Below are 13,331 nucleotides of genomic sequence, written 5' to 3'. Positions count from 1 at the left end.
CAAAGGATCACAACTCCTCGTCGGAAAGGGAACAAAACTGGAAGGAGAATGAGTTTGATGAATTGACAGAAATAGGCTTCACAAGGTGGGTAATAACAAACTCCTCTGAGCTAAAGGAGGATGGTTTAACCCAATACAAGGAAGCCAAGAACTTTGAAAAAATGTTAGAGGAATTGCTAACTAGAGAAACCAGTTTAGAGAAGAACATAAATGACCTGATGGAACTGAAAAACACAGCACGAGAACTTCGTGAAGCATACACAAGTATCAATAGCCAAATCAATCAAGCGGAAGAAAGGATATCAGAGATTGAAGATCACCTTAATGAAATAAAGCATGAAGACAAAATTAGAGAAAAAAGAATGCAAAGGAATGAACAAAGCCTCCAAGAAATATGGGGCTATGTGAAAAGACCAAGCCTGCATGTGATTGTGTACCTGAAAGTGATGGGAACAATGGAACCAAGTTGGAAAACACTTTTCAGGATATTATCCAGGAGAACTTCCCCAACCTAGCAAGACAGGCCAACAGTCAAATTCAGGAAATATAGAAAACACCAGAAAGATACTCCTTGAGAAAAGCAACCCCAAGACACATAACCGTCAGACTCACCAAAGTTGAAATGAAGGAAAAAATGTTAAGGGCAGCCAGAGAGAAAGATCGGGTTACACAGAAAAGAGGCCCATCAGACTAACAGCAGATCTCTCTACAGAAACCCTACAAGCCAGAAGAGAGTGGGGGCCAATATTCAACATGCTTTTTTTTTTTTGAGACAGAATCTTGGTTTGTTACCCAGGCTGGAGTGCAGTGGTGCAATGTTGGCTCACTGCAAGCTCCGCCTCCCGGGTTCATGCCATTCTCCTGCCTCAGCCTCCCAAGTAGCTGGGACTACAGGCACCTGCTACCACGCCTGGCTAATTTTCTGTATTTTTAGTAGAGACAGGGTTTCACCATGTTAGCCAGGATGGTCTCGATCTCCTGACCTCGTGATCCGCCCACCTCAGCCTCCCAAAGTGCTGGGATTACAGGTGTGATCAACATTCTTAAAGAAAAGAATTTTCAACCCAGAAATTCATATCCAGCCAAACTAAGCTTCATAACTGAAGGAGAAATAAAATCCTTTACAGACAAGCAAATGCTGAGAGATTTTGTCATCACCAGGACTGCCTTACTCTTAAGAGCTCCTGAAGGGAGCACTAAATATGGAAAGGAACAACTGATACCAGCCACTGCAAAAACATACCAAATTGTAAAGACTATTGACACTATGAAGAAACTGCATCAAATAACAGGCAAAATAGCCAGCTAGCATCATAATGACAGGATCAAATTCACACATAACAATATTAACCTTAAATGTAAAAGGGTTAAATCACCCAATTAAAAAACACAGACTGGGCTGGGCACAGTAGCTCACACCTGTAATCCCAGCACTTTAGGATGCCGAGGTGGGTGGATCACGAGGTCAGGAGTTCGAGACCAGCCTGGCCAAGATGGTGAAACCCTGTTACTAAAAAATACAAAAATTAGCTGGGCGTGGTGGCATGCACACATAGTCCCAGCTACTCAGGAGGCTCAGGCAGGAGAATCGCTGGAACCCGGGAGGCAGAGGTGGCAGTGAGCCGAGATTGTGCCACTGCACTACAGCCTGGGTGACAGAGCAAGACTCTGTCTCAAGAAACACACACACACACACACACACACACACACACACACACACACACAGAGAGAGAGAGAGAAATTGGATACAGAGTCAAGACCCATCCATGTGCTGTATTCAGGAGATCCATCGTATGTGCAAAGACACACATAGACTCAAAATAAAGGGATGGAAGGATATTTACCAAGGAAATGGAAAGCAAAAAAAAGCAGAGATTGCAATCCTAGTCTCTGATAAAACAGACTTTAAGCCAACAAAGATCAAAAAAGACAAAGAAGGGCATTACATAATGGTAAAGGGATCAATGCAACAAGAAGAGCTAACTATCCTAAATATATATGCACCCAATACAGGAGCATCCAGAATTCATAAAGCAAGTTCCTAGAGACCTACAAAGAGACTTGGACTTCCACATAATAATAGTGGGAGACTTTAACACCCTACTGTCAATATTAGGTCAACGAGACAGAAAATTAACAAGGATATTCAAGATTTGAATTCAGCTCTGGACCAAGAGGACCTAAGACATCTACAGAACTCTCCACCCCAAATCAACAGAATATACATTTTTCTCAGCACCACATCACACTTACTCCAAAATTGACCACATAATTGGAAGTAAAACACTCCTCAGCAAATGCGAAAGAATGGAAATCGTAACTAACAGTCTCTCTGACCACAGTGCAATCAAATTAGAACTCAGGATTAAGAAACTCACGAAAACCACACAACGTCATGGAAACTGAACAACCTGCTCCTGAATGACTACTGGGTAAATAACAAAATTAAGGCAGAAATAAATAAGTTCTTTGAAACCAATGAGAATAAAGACACAACGTACCAGAATCTCTGGGACACAGCTAAAGCAGTGTTTATAGAGGAAGTTATAGCACTAAATGCCCACAGGAGAAAGCATGAAAGATCTAAAATCGACACCCTAACATCACGATTAAAAGAACTAGAGAAGCAAGAGCAAACAAATTCAAAAACTAGCGGAAGAGAAGAAATAACTAGGATAAGAGCAGAACTGAAGGAGATAGAGACACGAAAACCCCTTCAAAAAATCAATGAATCCAGGAGCTGGTTTTTTGAGATTAACAAAATAGACTGCTAGCCAGATTAATAAAGAAGAAAAGAGAGAAGAATCAAATAGACAATAAAAAATGATAAAGGGGATATCACCACTGATCCCACAGAAATACAAACTACCATCAGAGAATACTATAAACACCTCTATGCAAATAAACTAGGAAATCTACAAGAAATGGAAAAATTATTAGACACATACACCCTCCCAAAACTAAACCAGGAAGAAGTTGAATCCCTGAATAGACCAATAGCAAGTCTGAAATTGAGGCAGTAATTAATAGCCTACCAACCAAAAAAAAGCCCAGGACCAGATAGATTCACAGCCAAATTCTACCAGAGGTACAAAGAGGAGCTGGTAGCATTCCTTCTGAAACTATTCCAATCAATATAAAAAGAGGAGACCCCTCCCTAACTCATTTTATGAGGCCAGCATCATCCTGATACCAAAACCTGGTGGAGACACAATAAAAAAAGAAAATTTCAGGCCAATATCCCTGATGAACATTGATGCAAAAATCCTCAATAAAATACTGGCAAACCTAATCCAGCAGCACATCAAACAGCTTATCCACCACAATTAAGTTGGCTTCATCCCTGGGGTGCAAGGCTGGTTCAACATATGCAAATCAATAAACATAATCCATCACATAAACAGAACCAACGACAAAAACCACATGATTATCTCAATAGATGCAGAAAGGCCTACAAAATTCAACATCCCTTCATGCTAAAAACTCTCAATAAACTAGGTATTGATGGAACGTATCTCAAAATAATAAGAGCTATTTATGACAAACCCACAGCCAATGTCATAATGAATGGGCAAAAGCTGGAAGAATTCCCTTTGAAAACCGGTACAAAACAAGGATGCCTTCTCTCACCACTCCTATTCAACATAGCATTGGAAGTTCTGGCCAGGTCAATCAGGCAAGAGAAAGAAATAAAGCATATTTAAATAGGAAGAGAGGAAGTGAAATTATCCCTGTTTGCAGATGACATGATTATATATTTAGAAAACCCCATCGTCTCAGCCTGAAATCTCCTTAAGCTGATAAGCAACTTCAGCAAAGTCTCAGGATACAAAATCAATGTGCAAAAATCACAAGCATTCCTATACACCAATAACAGACAAACAGAGAACCAAATCATGCATGAACTCCCATTCATGATTGCTACAAAGAGAATAAAATACCTAGGAATCCAACTAACAAGGCATGTGAAGGACCTCTTCAAGGAGAACTACAAACTACTGCTCAAGGAAATAAAAGAGGATACAAACAAATGGAAAAACATTCCATGCTCCTGGATAGGAAGAATCAATATCATGAAAATGGCCATAGTGTCCAAAGTAATTTATAGATTCAATGCTACCTCTATCAAGCTACCACTGACTTTCTTCAAAGAATTAGAAAAAGCTACTTTAAATTTCATATGGAAACCAAAAAGAGCCCATGTAGCCAAGACAATCCTAAGCAAAAAGAACAAAGCTGGAGGCATCATACTACCTGACTTCAAATTATACTACAAGGCTACAGTAACCAAAACAGCATGGTACTGGTACCAAAACAGATATATAGACCAATGAAACAGAACAGAGGCCTCAGAAATAATGCCGCACATCTACAACCATCTGATCTTTGACAAACCTGACAAAAACAAGCAAGGGGGAAAGGATTTCCTATTTAATAAATGGTGTTGGGAAAACTGGCTAGCCATATGCAGAAAACTGAAACTGGACCCCTTCCTTACACCTTATACAAAAATTAACCCAAGATGGATTAAAGACTTAAATGTAAGACCCAAAACCATAAAAACCATAAAAGAAAACCCAGGCAATACCATTCAGGACATGGGCAAAGACTTCATGACTAAAACACCAAAGCAATGTCAATAAAAGCCAAAATTGACAAATGGGATCTAATTAAACTAGAGAGCTTCTGCACAGCAAAAGAAGCTATCATCAGAGTGAACAGGCAACCTACAGAATAGGAGAAAATTTTTGCAATCTACCCATCTGACAAAGGGCTAATATCCAGAATCTACAAAGAACATAAACAAATTTACAAGAAAAAAAACAAACAACCCCATCAAAAAGTGGGCAAAGGTTATGAACAGACACTTGTCGAATGAAGACATTTATGTAGCCAACAAACATATGAAAAAAAGCTCATCATCACTGGTCATTAGAGAAATGCAAATCAAAACCACAATGAGATACCATCTCATGCCAGTTAGAATGGCGATCATTAAAGAGTCAAGACACAACAGATGCTGGAGAGGATGTGGAGAAATAGGAATGCTTTGACACTGTTGGTGGGAGTGTAAATTAGTTCAACCATTGCGGAAGACAGTGTGGGAATCCCTCAAGGATCTAGAACCAGAAATACCATTTGATCTAGCAATTCCATTACTGGGTATATACCCAAAGAAATATAAATTATTCTACTATAAAGACACATGCATACATATGTTTACTGATGCACTATTTATAGTAGCAAAGAATTGGAACCAACCCAAATGGCCATCAATGATAGACTGCTAAAGAAAATATGGTACATACACACCATGGAATACTATGTAGCCATAAAAAGGAATGAGTTCGTGTCCTTTGCAGGGACATGAATGAAGCTGGAAGCCATTATTCTCAGCAAACTAATACAGGACAGAAAAGCAAACACCACATGTTCTCACTCATAAGTGGGAGTTGAACAATGAGAACACATGGACACAGGGAGGGGAACAACACACACTGGGGCCAGTCAGGATGTTGGGGATGAGAGGAGGGAGAGCATTAGGACAAATAGCTAATGCATGGGAGGCTTAAAACCTAGATGATGGGTTGATAGGTGCAGCAAGCCACCACGGCACTCGTATACCTATGTAACAGATCTACACATTCTGCACTTGTATCCTGGAACTTAAAGTAAAATAAAACATAAAGCAATATAAATTACTAGGCAAATGCTGTCCATTTCATCTAATGAAGAAAGCAAATGACAAATATCATGTATATGATGTGCTACACAAAATGTCTAGGTTCTTACATTATTTATTACTGGAAGAAACCTTGGAGATCATGGTTTCTAACTCTTTATTTGACAGATGAGGAAAACTGAGACCTGGGGAGTTTTGGTGACTTGCCTTGAGACTAGAATCCAAGCTTTGTAATTCCTAGTACAGTCTTCTTTCCATTAAATCATATTTCCTTTTCTAAGGAATAGTGAATGCTGTGTGGCTTACAAGTTTATTTTTGGTGATGGCACTTTACCTGCTTTTCTTCTTTTAATTTTTTTGACCTCAGTGACTAGAACTGGATCAATAGTAATCCTTGGTTTATGAGCACTGTCATCATTGGTCCATGCATAACCTATTTATTTGTTTATTTGCTTTTAATAATGTAATACATAAAAATTTCAAATATTCATATTAGGTGGAGAACTTAGGAGCAAAATGAAAATGTATAGTTTCCATATATGCGTGGTACAAAAATAAACTCTTATATTTCGAAATTATTTTTGTGCTATAGCTATTTGTTTTTCTCCCTTGGGTTGAAGGTTATCTTCTGGATGGGTGGTTTGGCAACTGTCCTCCTCATCACACTGAAATCACCAAACTCAAGTAGCACTTAGAAAACAAAGTAAGACAGAAGGAAATGGGAAAAGGACCAGGAAAATGTGCTTTACATTTAGCATTGTGACATATATGTCTAAAATTTGTTAGTCTTCTGCAAATTGTGTAATGTTGGGTTTGTTTATGATGCAGGTCTGAGAACCATTGGAGTTATCACCAAACTGGACCTTATGGATGAAGGAACGGATGCCAGGGATGTTCTAGAGAACAAACTGTTGCCTCTTCGCAGGGGTAATGTACTGTGGTCTATACAAGACTTTTTTTGTTTGTTTGTTTGTTATATGGAAGAGAAATGATTGGGAAGCCACTAGGAGGTTTGGTTTTAATGCCTTCTCAGTTGTAAGGAATGGATTTATTATTAGTTATACTTTTCTGGAATGGCTGTATGTTCCCAAATGATATATTAGAAAATAATCCAAAGGGAGAACTATTCCTTAAAATAACAGGAATAAGAAAACAGGAAAAGGAAGGAGTTTGAAGGGAGGTTATAAATATTCATCATAGGCTACATAAACTTATACTATTGTAAGCCTGGTATTTACTTGCCTGCTATATAACAAAACTGCTAAGATACACACTCTCTTAAAATGCACACAGTTTGAGGGTGAGAGGCATTATTGTACTGATGCTAAAAAATTATCGTGGGCTCAATCAGCAGCCTGTGTTCAATACTGATGTTTCCCATTGAGTTTTATAAAGGAACTCAGTCTTCAGGCCTAAAACTAGTTTTGCCTTTCTTACTCTGCCTATGTGAGAGCCTTGAAATCTCCCTAGAATAAGCCACAAAAAGTGTCCCCAACTCCATAGATTTGTGTTTTGTTTCAGGTTACGTGGGGGTGGTAAACAGAAGCCAGAAGGACATAGATGGGAAGAAGGACATAAAGTCAGCCATGCTGGCAGAGAGGAAGTTTTTCCTTTCCCACCCGGCTTACAGACATATCGCTGACCGAATGGGAACCCCACACTTGCAGAAGGTCCTTAATCAGGTAAAAATGTTCTTTCAAGCAACAAGAACAATTATGAAATATGTAAGTGGGTGCTGGAATTCATATTTATTATTTTTAAGTTTATTGTTTTTTCCAAAACAAGACATGCAGCTTCAATGATAGGGATTTTAAAAATGAATATTAGTACCTCAGGTTCACACTATTACTGTTCTCAGTGAATAGAACTCACCTTCCTATTATTGCAAGAACAATTATCAAAGCAGAAACACATACCTATTTAGGAACAGTGAACAGGGATACACATTTTAGCATATACTCACTTGTAATATGTAGTTATCTTGAGAAGTTAAATTTTTATAGCTTTGAAAAGTTGATCTCTTGGGATCTGTTTTTGAAGCACCAGTCTGTAATGGCTAGGTTACACTTTCTGTTAAATTTTTTTTATGGCTTTGTTTAGAATTGATTTGTTTCTTAATTTAAAATCTTCAGAATCACAAATCCTAATTAAATAATCATTGATTTCCACTCATCTAAGATGCTTTTCTAGATAACCCCTTTTCCCACAATAATTTAGAATTGGGCCTTCTGCCTACCCCGCTCCATGCACTATGCACACACTTCTTCCGTAAATCCTCAATGCTCTTACTTGGTTACAGATATTCCTTCCCCTATTGGAGTTAAGTGTTATGACAAGCATCATTGTCATTGAATGCAGGGCCTCCTCCCTGAGTTTTGATTATATTGACTTAATGTGATTAGCAGCCTTTCTCACAAATATTCTTGTAAGTTATGCTTTAACCGTTACATACAAACTTAATCAGGCAATCAATCAATCAAGTAGATTTCTGATTCTTAGCTCCTGGAAAGTATCAATAGCTGTCACAATATGTGACATTATACCTGAACCATTTAGGCAAACAACTGAGAAGAAATTTTAGAAAATAAAAAATTATGTTATAATTCCATTTTAAGAGGTACAATACAGACTATTGTAAAGTTTATACTTTTTAATTAAGGATAAATATTTGGACACTAGGAAACATCACTATGATTGTATCATTTAAAAATATGAATATATTTTTGAGAAGGAGCATTGTTATGCAAGAATGCTAACACTCTACCAATATATTTTGCACTGTCAAAACTCTCTTTAGAATACTGCTTTAACAGCTGTAATTGCCTACAAAAAATACAAATAAACTGAAAAAATCTCAGAGGAAACTCACTAATATGATTAGAAAGATAAAGCTGGAAATGAGTTAGGTTTTGAATACTGGAAAAACAAAAGGAGGTGGTTGACTATTAGGTTATTACAGGTGACCCCCAAGTTATGACACAATTGGATACTTGTTGACTAAAAATTGAATGATTTTTTTTTTTAATTGAAGATTTCTCCTTTCCTGGATAATCACTCTCTCTTTATTGCTTCAATAATATTTATACTATGTTTGAAACTAAGATAATTCTATGGCTATGTATGTGTACCAATACTTCTGCTCCTGTGGGATAATTTATATGGAAAATGCTGGAAAATGACATGACGTTTTTGAAAAATTGAATGAAATTTTCACTGTGGGGGGAAGGCAGAGAAAGAGGTAGTGAGTTGTATTAGATGATATTGGAGATGTAGGCAGTGGCTGAATCCTGTGATGTTTCTAGACCAAATTGAGGATTTTGGCTCTTACCTAAGACCAATGAGGAGTCATGTAAAGGTCCTGAGTAGAGGAACAACAAGATCAGATCCGTGGGTGAAAAAAGAATATGGTATTGACAAGAAGACCAAGAGTAGACCAGTTAGAAGTAAAAGTGAGAAATTATGGGAATTTGGTTGTGGTAAGGGCCAGTGGAGAGTAAAAAAAGGGGCGGGTTTGAGAAATGTTCAGGAAAATTGAGGACTAGGTGGTAGATTAGAGCTGTTGGGTAATGGGAGAGGTAGAGTCAAGGTTACGTCTCAGGTTTCCAGATTCTTATGAAGTCACCAAGACGGGGAACCCTGAAGGGAAGATCAAATACTTGATTTTGGACATGTTGAGCTTGAGATATCATTGACACATCCAAGAGGAGAAGTCAATCAACTGGTCAAATATGCATGCCACAGCAAAGATAAATCTTGTTTGGAGACAACATCTTACAGCTATAGGTATTTGGATGTTTATTGAAGCCAGGATGGAATGAGATTCCCTTAAGAGAGAACAGACAGTAAATAAAAAAGAGGCCTTGGACCCAGATTTGAGGAATTTCAATAATTACTCTTCTGGCAAAGAGGGTGAATTGTCCAAGGAAATAGAGAAGATACATCCAGAATGGATAGCAGAAAAATGAGAGGAGCTGGAATCATGGAAGCCAGGGGAAGAAGTGTTTTAGAAAGCCACAGTATTGCTTTGCTCTGGAGATGTCTGAGAAGCAAAAGGTGGAAATCAGCTATTTTTGTTATTTACCAGTTCACATGGCAATCAGTTGGTTGCTGGTTTCTTGTGGTTGCTGGTTCTGTTAGATTTGGGTCCTTGTCTCTTGTGACGTTGCTGTCGGGAATGCTGTCCTCTCAGCTCTTTTGTTGCCTGCTTCATAGTTAGAACAGCAACGCATGCCAGGGTGCTAACAATAATTTATTACTGCGAGCAAGGGGGTAATACAGTTATAAACTATTGATAAATAACTCTAGATTTATTTAATAAATATATTCAGCTAACCTCAGATAAACATAAAGATGACTTAAAATAGTTTCTTCAGTCAATCTGGATATGTTAATTCTCCTTACTTTTTTTTTCTTTTTTTCTTTTATTTTATTATTATTATACTTTAAGTTTTAGGGTACATGTGCACAATGTGCAGGTTAGTTACATATGTATACATGTGCCATGCTGGTGTGCTGCACCCATTAACTCGTCATTTACCATTAGGTATATCTCCTAAAGCTATCCCTCCCCCCTCCCCCCACCCCACAACAGTCCCCAGAGTGTGATGTTCCAATTCCTGTGTTCATGTGTTCTCATTGTTCAATTCCCACCTATGAGTGAGAATATGCGGTGTTTGGTTTTTTGTTCTTGAGATAGTTTACTGAGAATGATGATTTCCAATTTCATCCATGTCCCTACAAAGGACATGAACTCATCATTTTTTATGGCTGCATAGTATTCCATGGTGTATACGCTACCTGACTTCAAACTATACTACAAGGCTACAGTAACCAAAACAGCATGGTACTGGTACCAAAACAGAGATATAGATCAATGGAACAGAACAGAGCCCTCAGAAATAATGCCACATATCTACAACTGTCTGATCTTTGACAAACCTGAGAAAAACAAGCAATGGGGAAAGGATTCCCTATTTAATAAATGGTGCTGGGAAAACTGGCTAGCCATAGGTAGAAAGCTGAAACTGGGTCCCTTCCTTACACCTTATACAAAAATTAATTCAAGATGGATTAAAGACTTAAACGTTAGACCTAAAACCATAAAAACCCTAGAAGAAAACCTAGACATTACCATTCAGGACATAGGCATGGGCAAGGACTTCATGTCTAAAACACCAAAAGCAATGGCAACAAAAGACAAAATTGACAAATGGGATCTAATTAAACTAAAGAGCTTCTGCACAGCAAAAGAAACTACCATCAGAGTGAACAGGCAACCTACAAAATGGGAGAAAATTTTCGCAACCTACTCATCTGGCAAAGGGCTAATATCCAGAATCTACAATGAACTCAAACAAATTTACAAGAAAAAAACAACCCCATCAAAAAGTGGGTGAAGGACATGAACAGACACTTCTCAAAAGAAGAGATTTATGCAGCCAAAAAACATGAAAAAATGCTCACCATCACTGGCCATCAGAGAAATGCAAATCAAAACCACAATGAGATACCATCTCACACCAGTTAGAATGGCAATCATTAAAAAGTCAGGAAACAACAGGTGCTGGAGAGGATGTGGAGAAATAGGAACACTTTTACACTGTTTGTGGGACTGTAAACTAGTTCAACCCTTGTGGAAGTCAGTGTGGTGATTCCTCAGGGATCTAGAACTAGAAATACCATTTGACCCAGCCATCCCATTACTGGGTATATACCCAAAGGACTATAAATCATGCTGCTATAAAGACACATGCACACGTATGTTTATTGCAGCACTATTCACAATAGCAAAGACTTGGAACCAACCCAAATGTCCAACAATGATAGACTGGATTAACAAATTCTCCTTACTTTTAATATTTTTTCTTTTTTCTGCGTTTCTAGGAAGTTTATATTCTTTTCATTGATTTCAAGTTCATCACTTAGGAAGTTCAAGATTATCTGTTTTTTCTTTTAATTCAGACTTTTCTTTAACTGCATTGTAATAGAAAGGCTGTAAGACCTAAACAATCTGGGTTTTTATCTCACCTTTGTTCTTAATTAATCATGCACTCTTAGGCTCTTGGAAAAGTTTTCACTGTACTGAGCTTGAGGTGCCTGCTGATCTCAGTGGAAATGCCAAGTAGATGGTTATGTCAAGCCTTCAATAGCAGAGAGAGCTTTCCCTTACTCAGTCATGGAGTTGCACTGGGATCTAGAGATGGAAGTACGAGTAAGTTTCTGCCTCAGCTGAAGAATGTGGAGAAAATTAACAGCTGACAGGTGCCTCTAGCACCTTGGCTACCTGAGCTTCATCAGTGTGGTAAACCACTTAGTCCTGAGAACACCGGGTAGCAGCTGTGACTCCTAGCTTCCTTCATTTCTATCACATTCTAACTTAAGGTTCCTTTCTACAAGGTAGGAGACCTGGTAAATCATTCCATGCTAAGGTGTTATTGGGCAGCCTCATTAGTAACATTAGCTGCATTTTAACAGGGTCTTCCTGGATTTAAAGAGATAGCTCAAGTGAGTGACTCTAAATGAAGGAATTTTGAGCATCTCTGAAGGGCAGTGGAGGAGGGAGTTGGTGTTTCTTCTCCCTATCTACATAATAGTCAATGTCAAATGCAGACATAATGTTTGAAATTTTGAATTATTAGAAAAACAGTGGAGGCGGATCTTTGTCTCATGAGTTAATCTTTAATCTGTGTATATGATTCAATCTTCAATCTGTGTGTATCATTTTGTTTTGTTTAGCAACTTACCAACCACATTCGGGATACCCTACCAAACTTCAGGAACAAACTACAGGGACAGTTGCTCTCCATAGAACATGAAGTAGAAGCCTACAAAAATTTCAAACCAGAAGACCCAACAAGGAAGACCAAAGCATTGCTGCAGTAGGTCACCTTTCCCTTCCTTGGCTCAGCATTTTAATCTAATTTCTTTAGTTTTCTATTGCCTTAGTCTATTTGTCACATTGCTTCTTAGGTAGCAAGTAAACTATATGAGGCTATCTATATGATACAAGATAACTCTTGAATTTTTATGCTTTGTTGAACAAGAATTATTGGTATTATTCTGTTATTATCAACTTACCAGTTGAGCATCCTCATGCCCATTTAAATTGTGTTTTTAAAACTGGATTAAGTGAGTAAAACCATTAGGGATGACCCAGCAGGAATTTTTGTCCCTTGTCTTAGAAGTGGGTAAATACAGATGCAAATATCATTTGTATTTTTCAGCTGTTTCTATGGATGTCAATTGTACTTATTATCCTTTATTCCAATTATTTCATGTAACTTATTTGTGTGCATTTTTCAGTGGAATGAGAACCAAGGGTTTAATTTAAAAGTTCTAACAATAAGGCTGTAGTTTTTTTTTTTCCTTTTACATAATGATTTTAATGTAGTCCTTTGAAAATGTAAATGTGAAACGCCAAGCATCTTTTCACCCCTTCATGATCTTCCCATCTTATCTTTGGGTTACTAGAGTTATTCCTGTGGTGTCTTGGGGTAGGATAGCAGAGAATTGTTAGAGAATTCCTAGCTCTTTATATCTTACACTTTCTTCTCTCCCTCAAATCCTTCTGTCTCCATCAGTTCCTTTATCCTGTGCTGCCACTTGTGTCAAGTCCCTCTCAACAGGAATGCTCCCCTGCCCAGCACAC

The 13,331-nt window shown here is 38.0% G+C and overlaps 1 protein-coding gene across 13 annotated transcripts in view; it reads left to right on the top strand.

Annotated features, from left to right (window-relative positions):
- The window catches only part of DNM3 (dynamin 3), a 576,659-nt gene that overhangs the window by 186,760 nt on the left and 376,568 nt on the right, over nt 1-13,331 (top strand). For all 13 annotated transcript variants that reach the window (XM_024350123.3, XM_054673217.2, XM_016932653.4 and 10 more), the window contains exons 5-7: nt 6,512-6,610; nt 7,205-7,365; nt 12,419-12,561. In XM_024350123.3, the coding sequence (XP_024205891.2) occupies nt 6,512-6,610; nt 7,205-7,365; nt 12,419-12,561 (403 nt within the window). The remainder of the gene's footprint in view (nt 1-6,511; nt 6,611-7,204; nt 7,366-12,418; nt 12,562-13,331) is intronic.

Source organism: Pan troglodytes, chromosome 1 (assembly GCF_028858775.2).
Source record: "Pan troglodytes isolate AG18354 chromosome 1, NHGRI_mPanTro3-v2.0_pri, whole genome shotgun sequence".
Classification (NCBI taxonomy): Eukaryota; Metazoa; Chordata; class Mammalia; order Primates; family Hominidae; genus Pan; species Pan troglodytes.
Note: the sequence above shows the minus strand (reverse complement) of the source record. Positions and strands in the feature narration are given on the sequence as shown.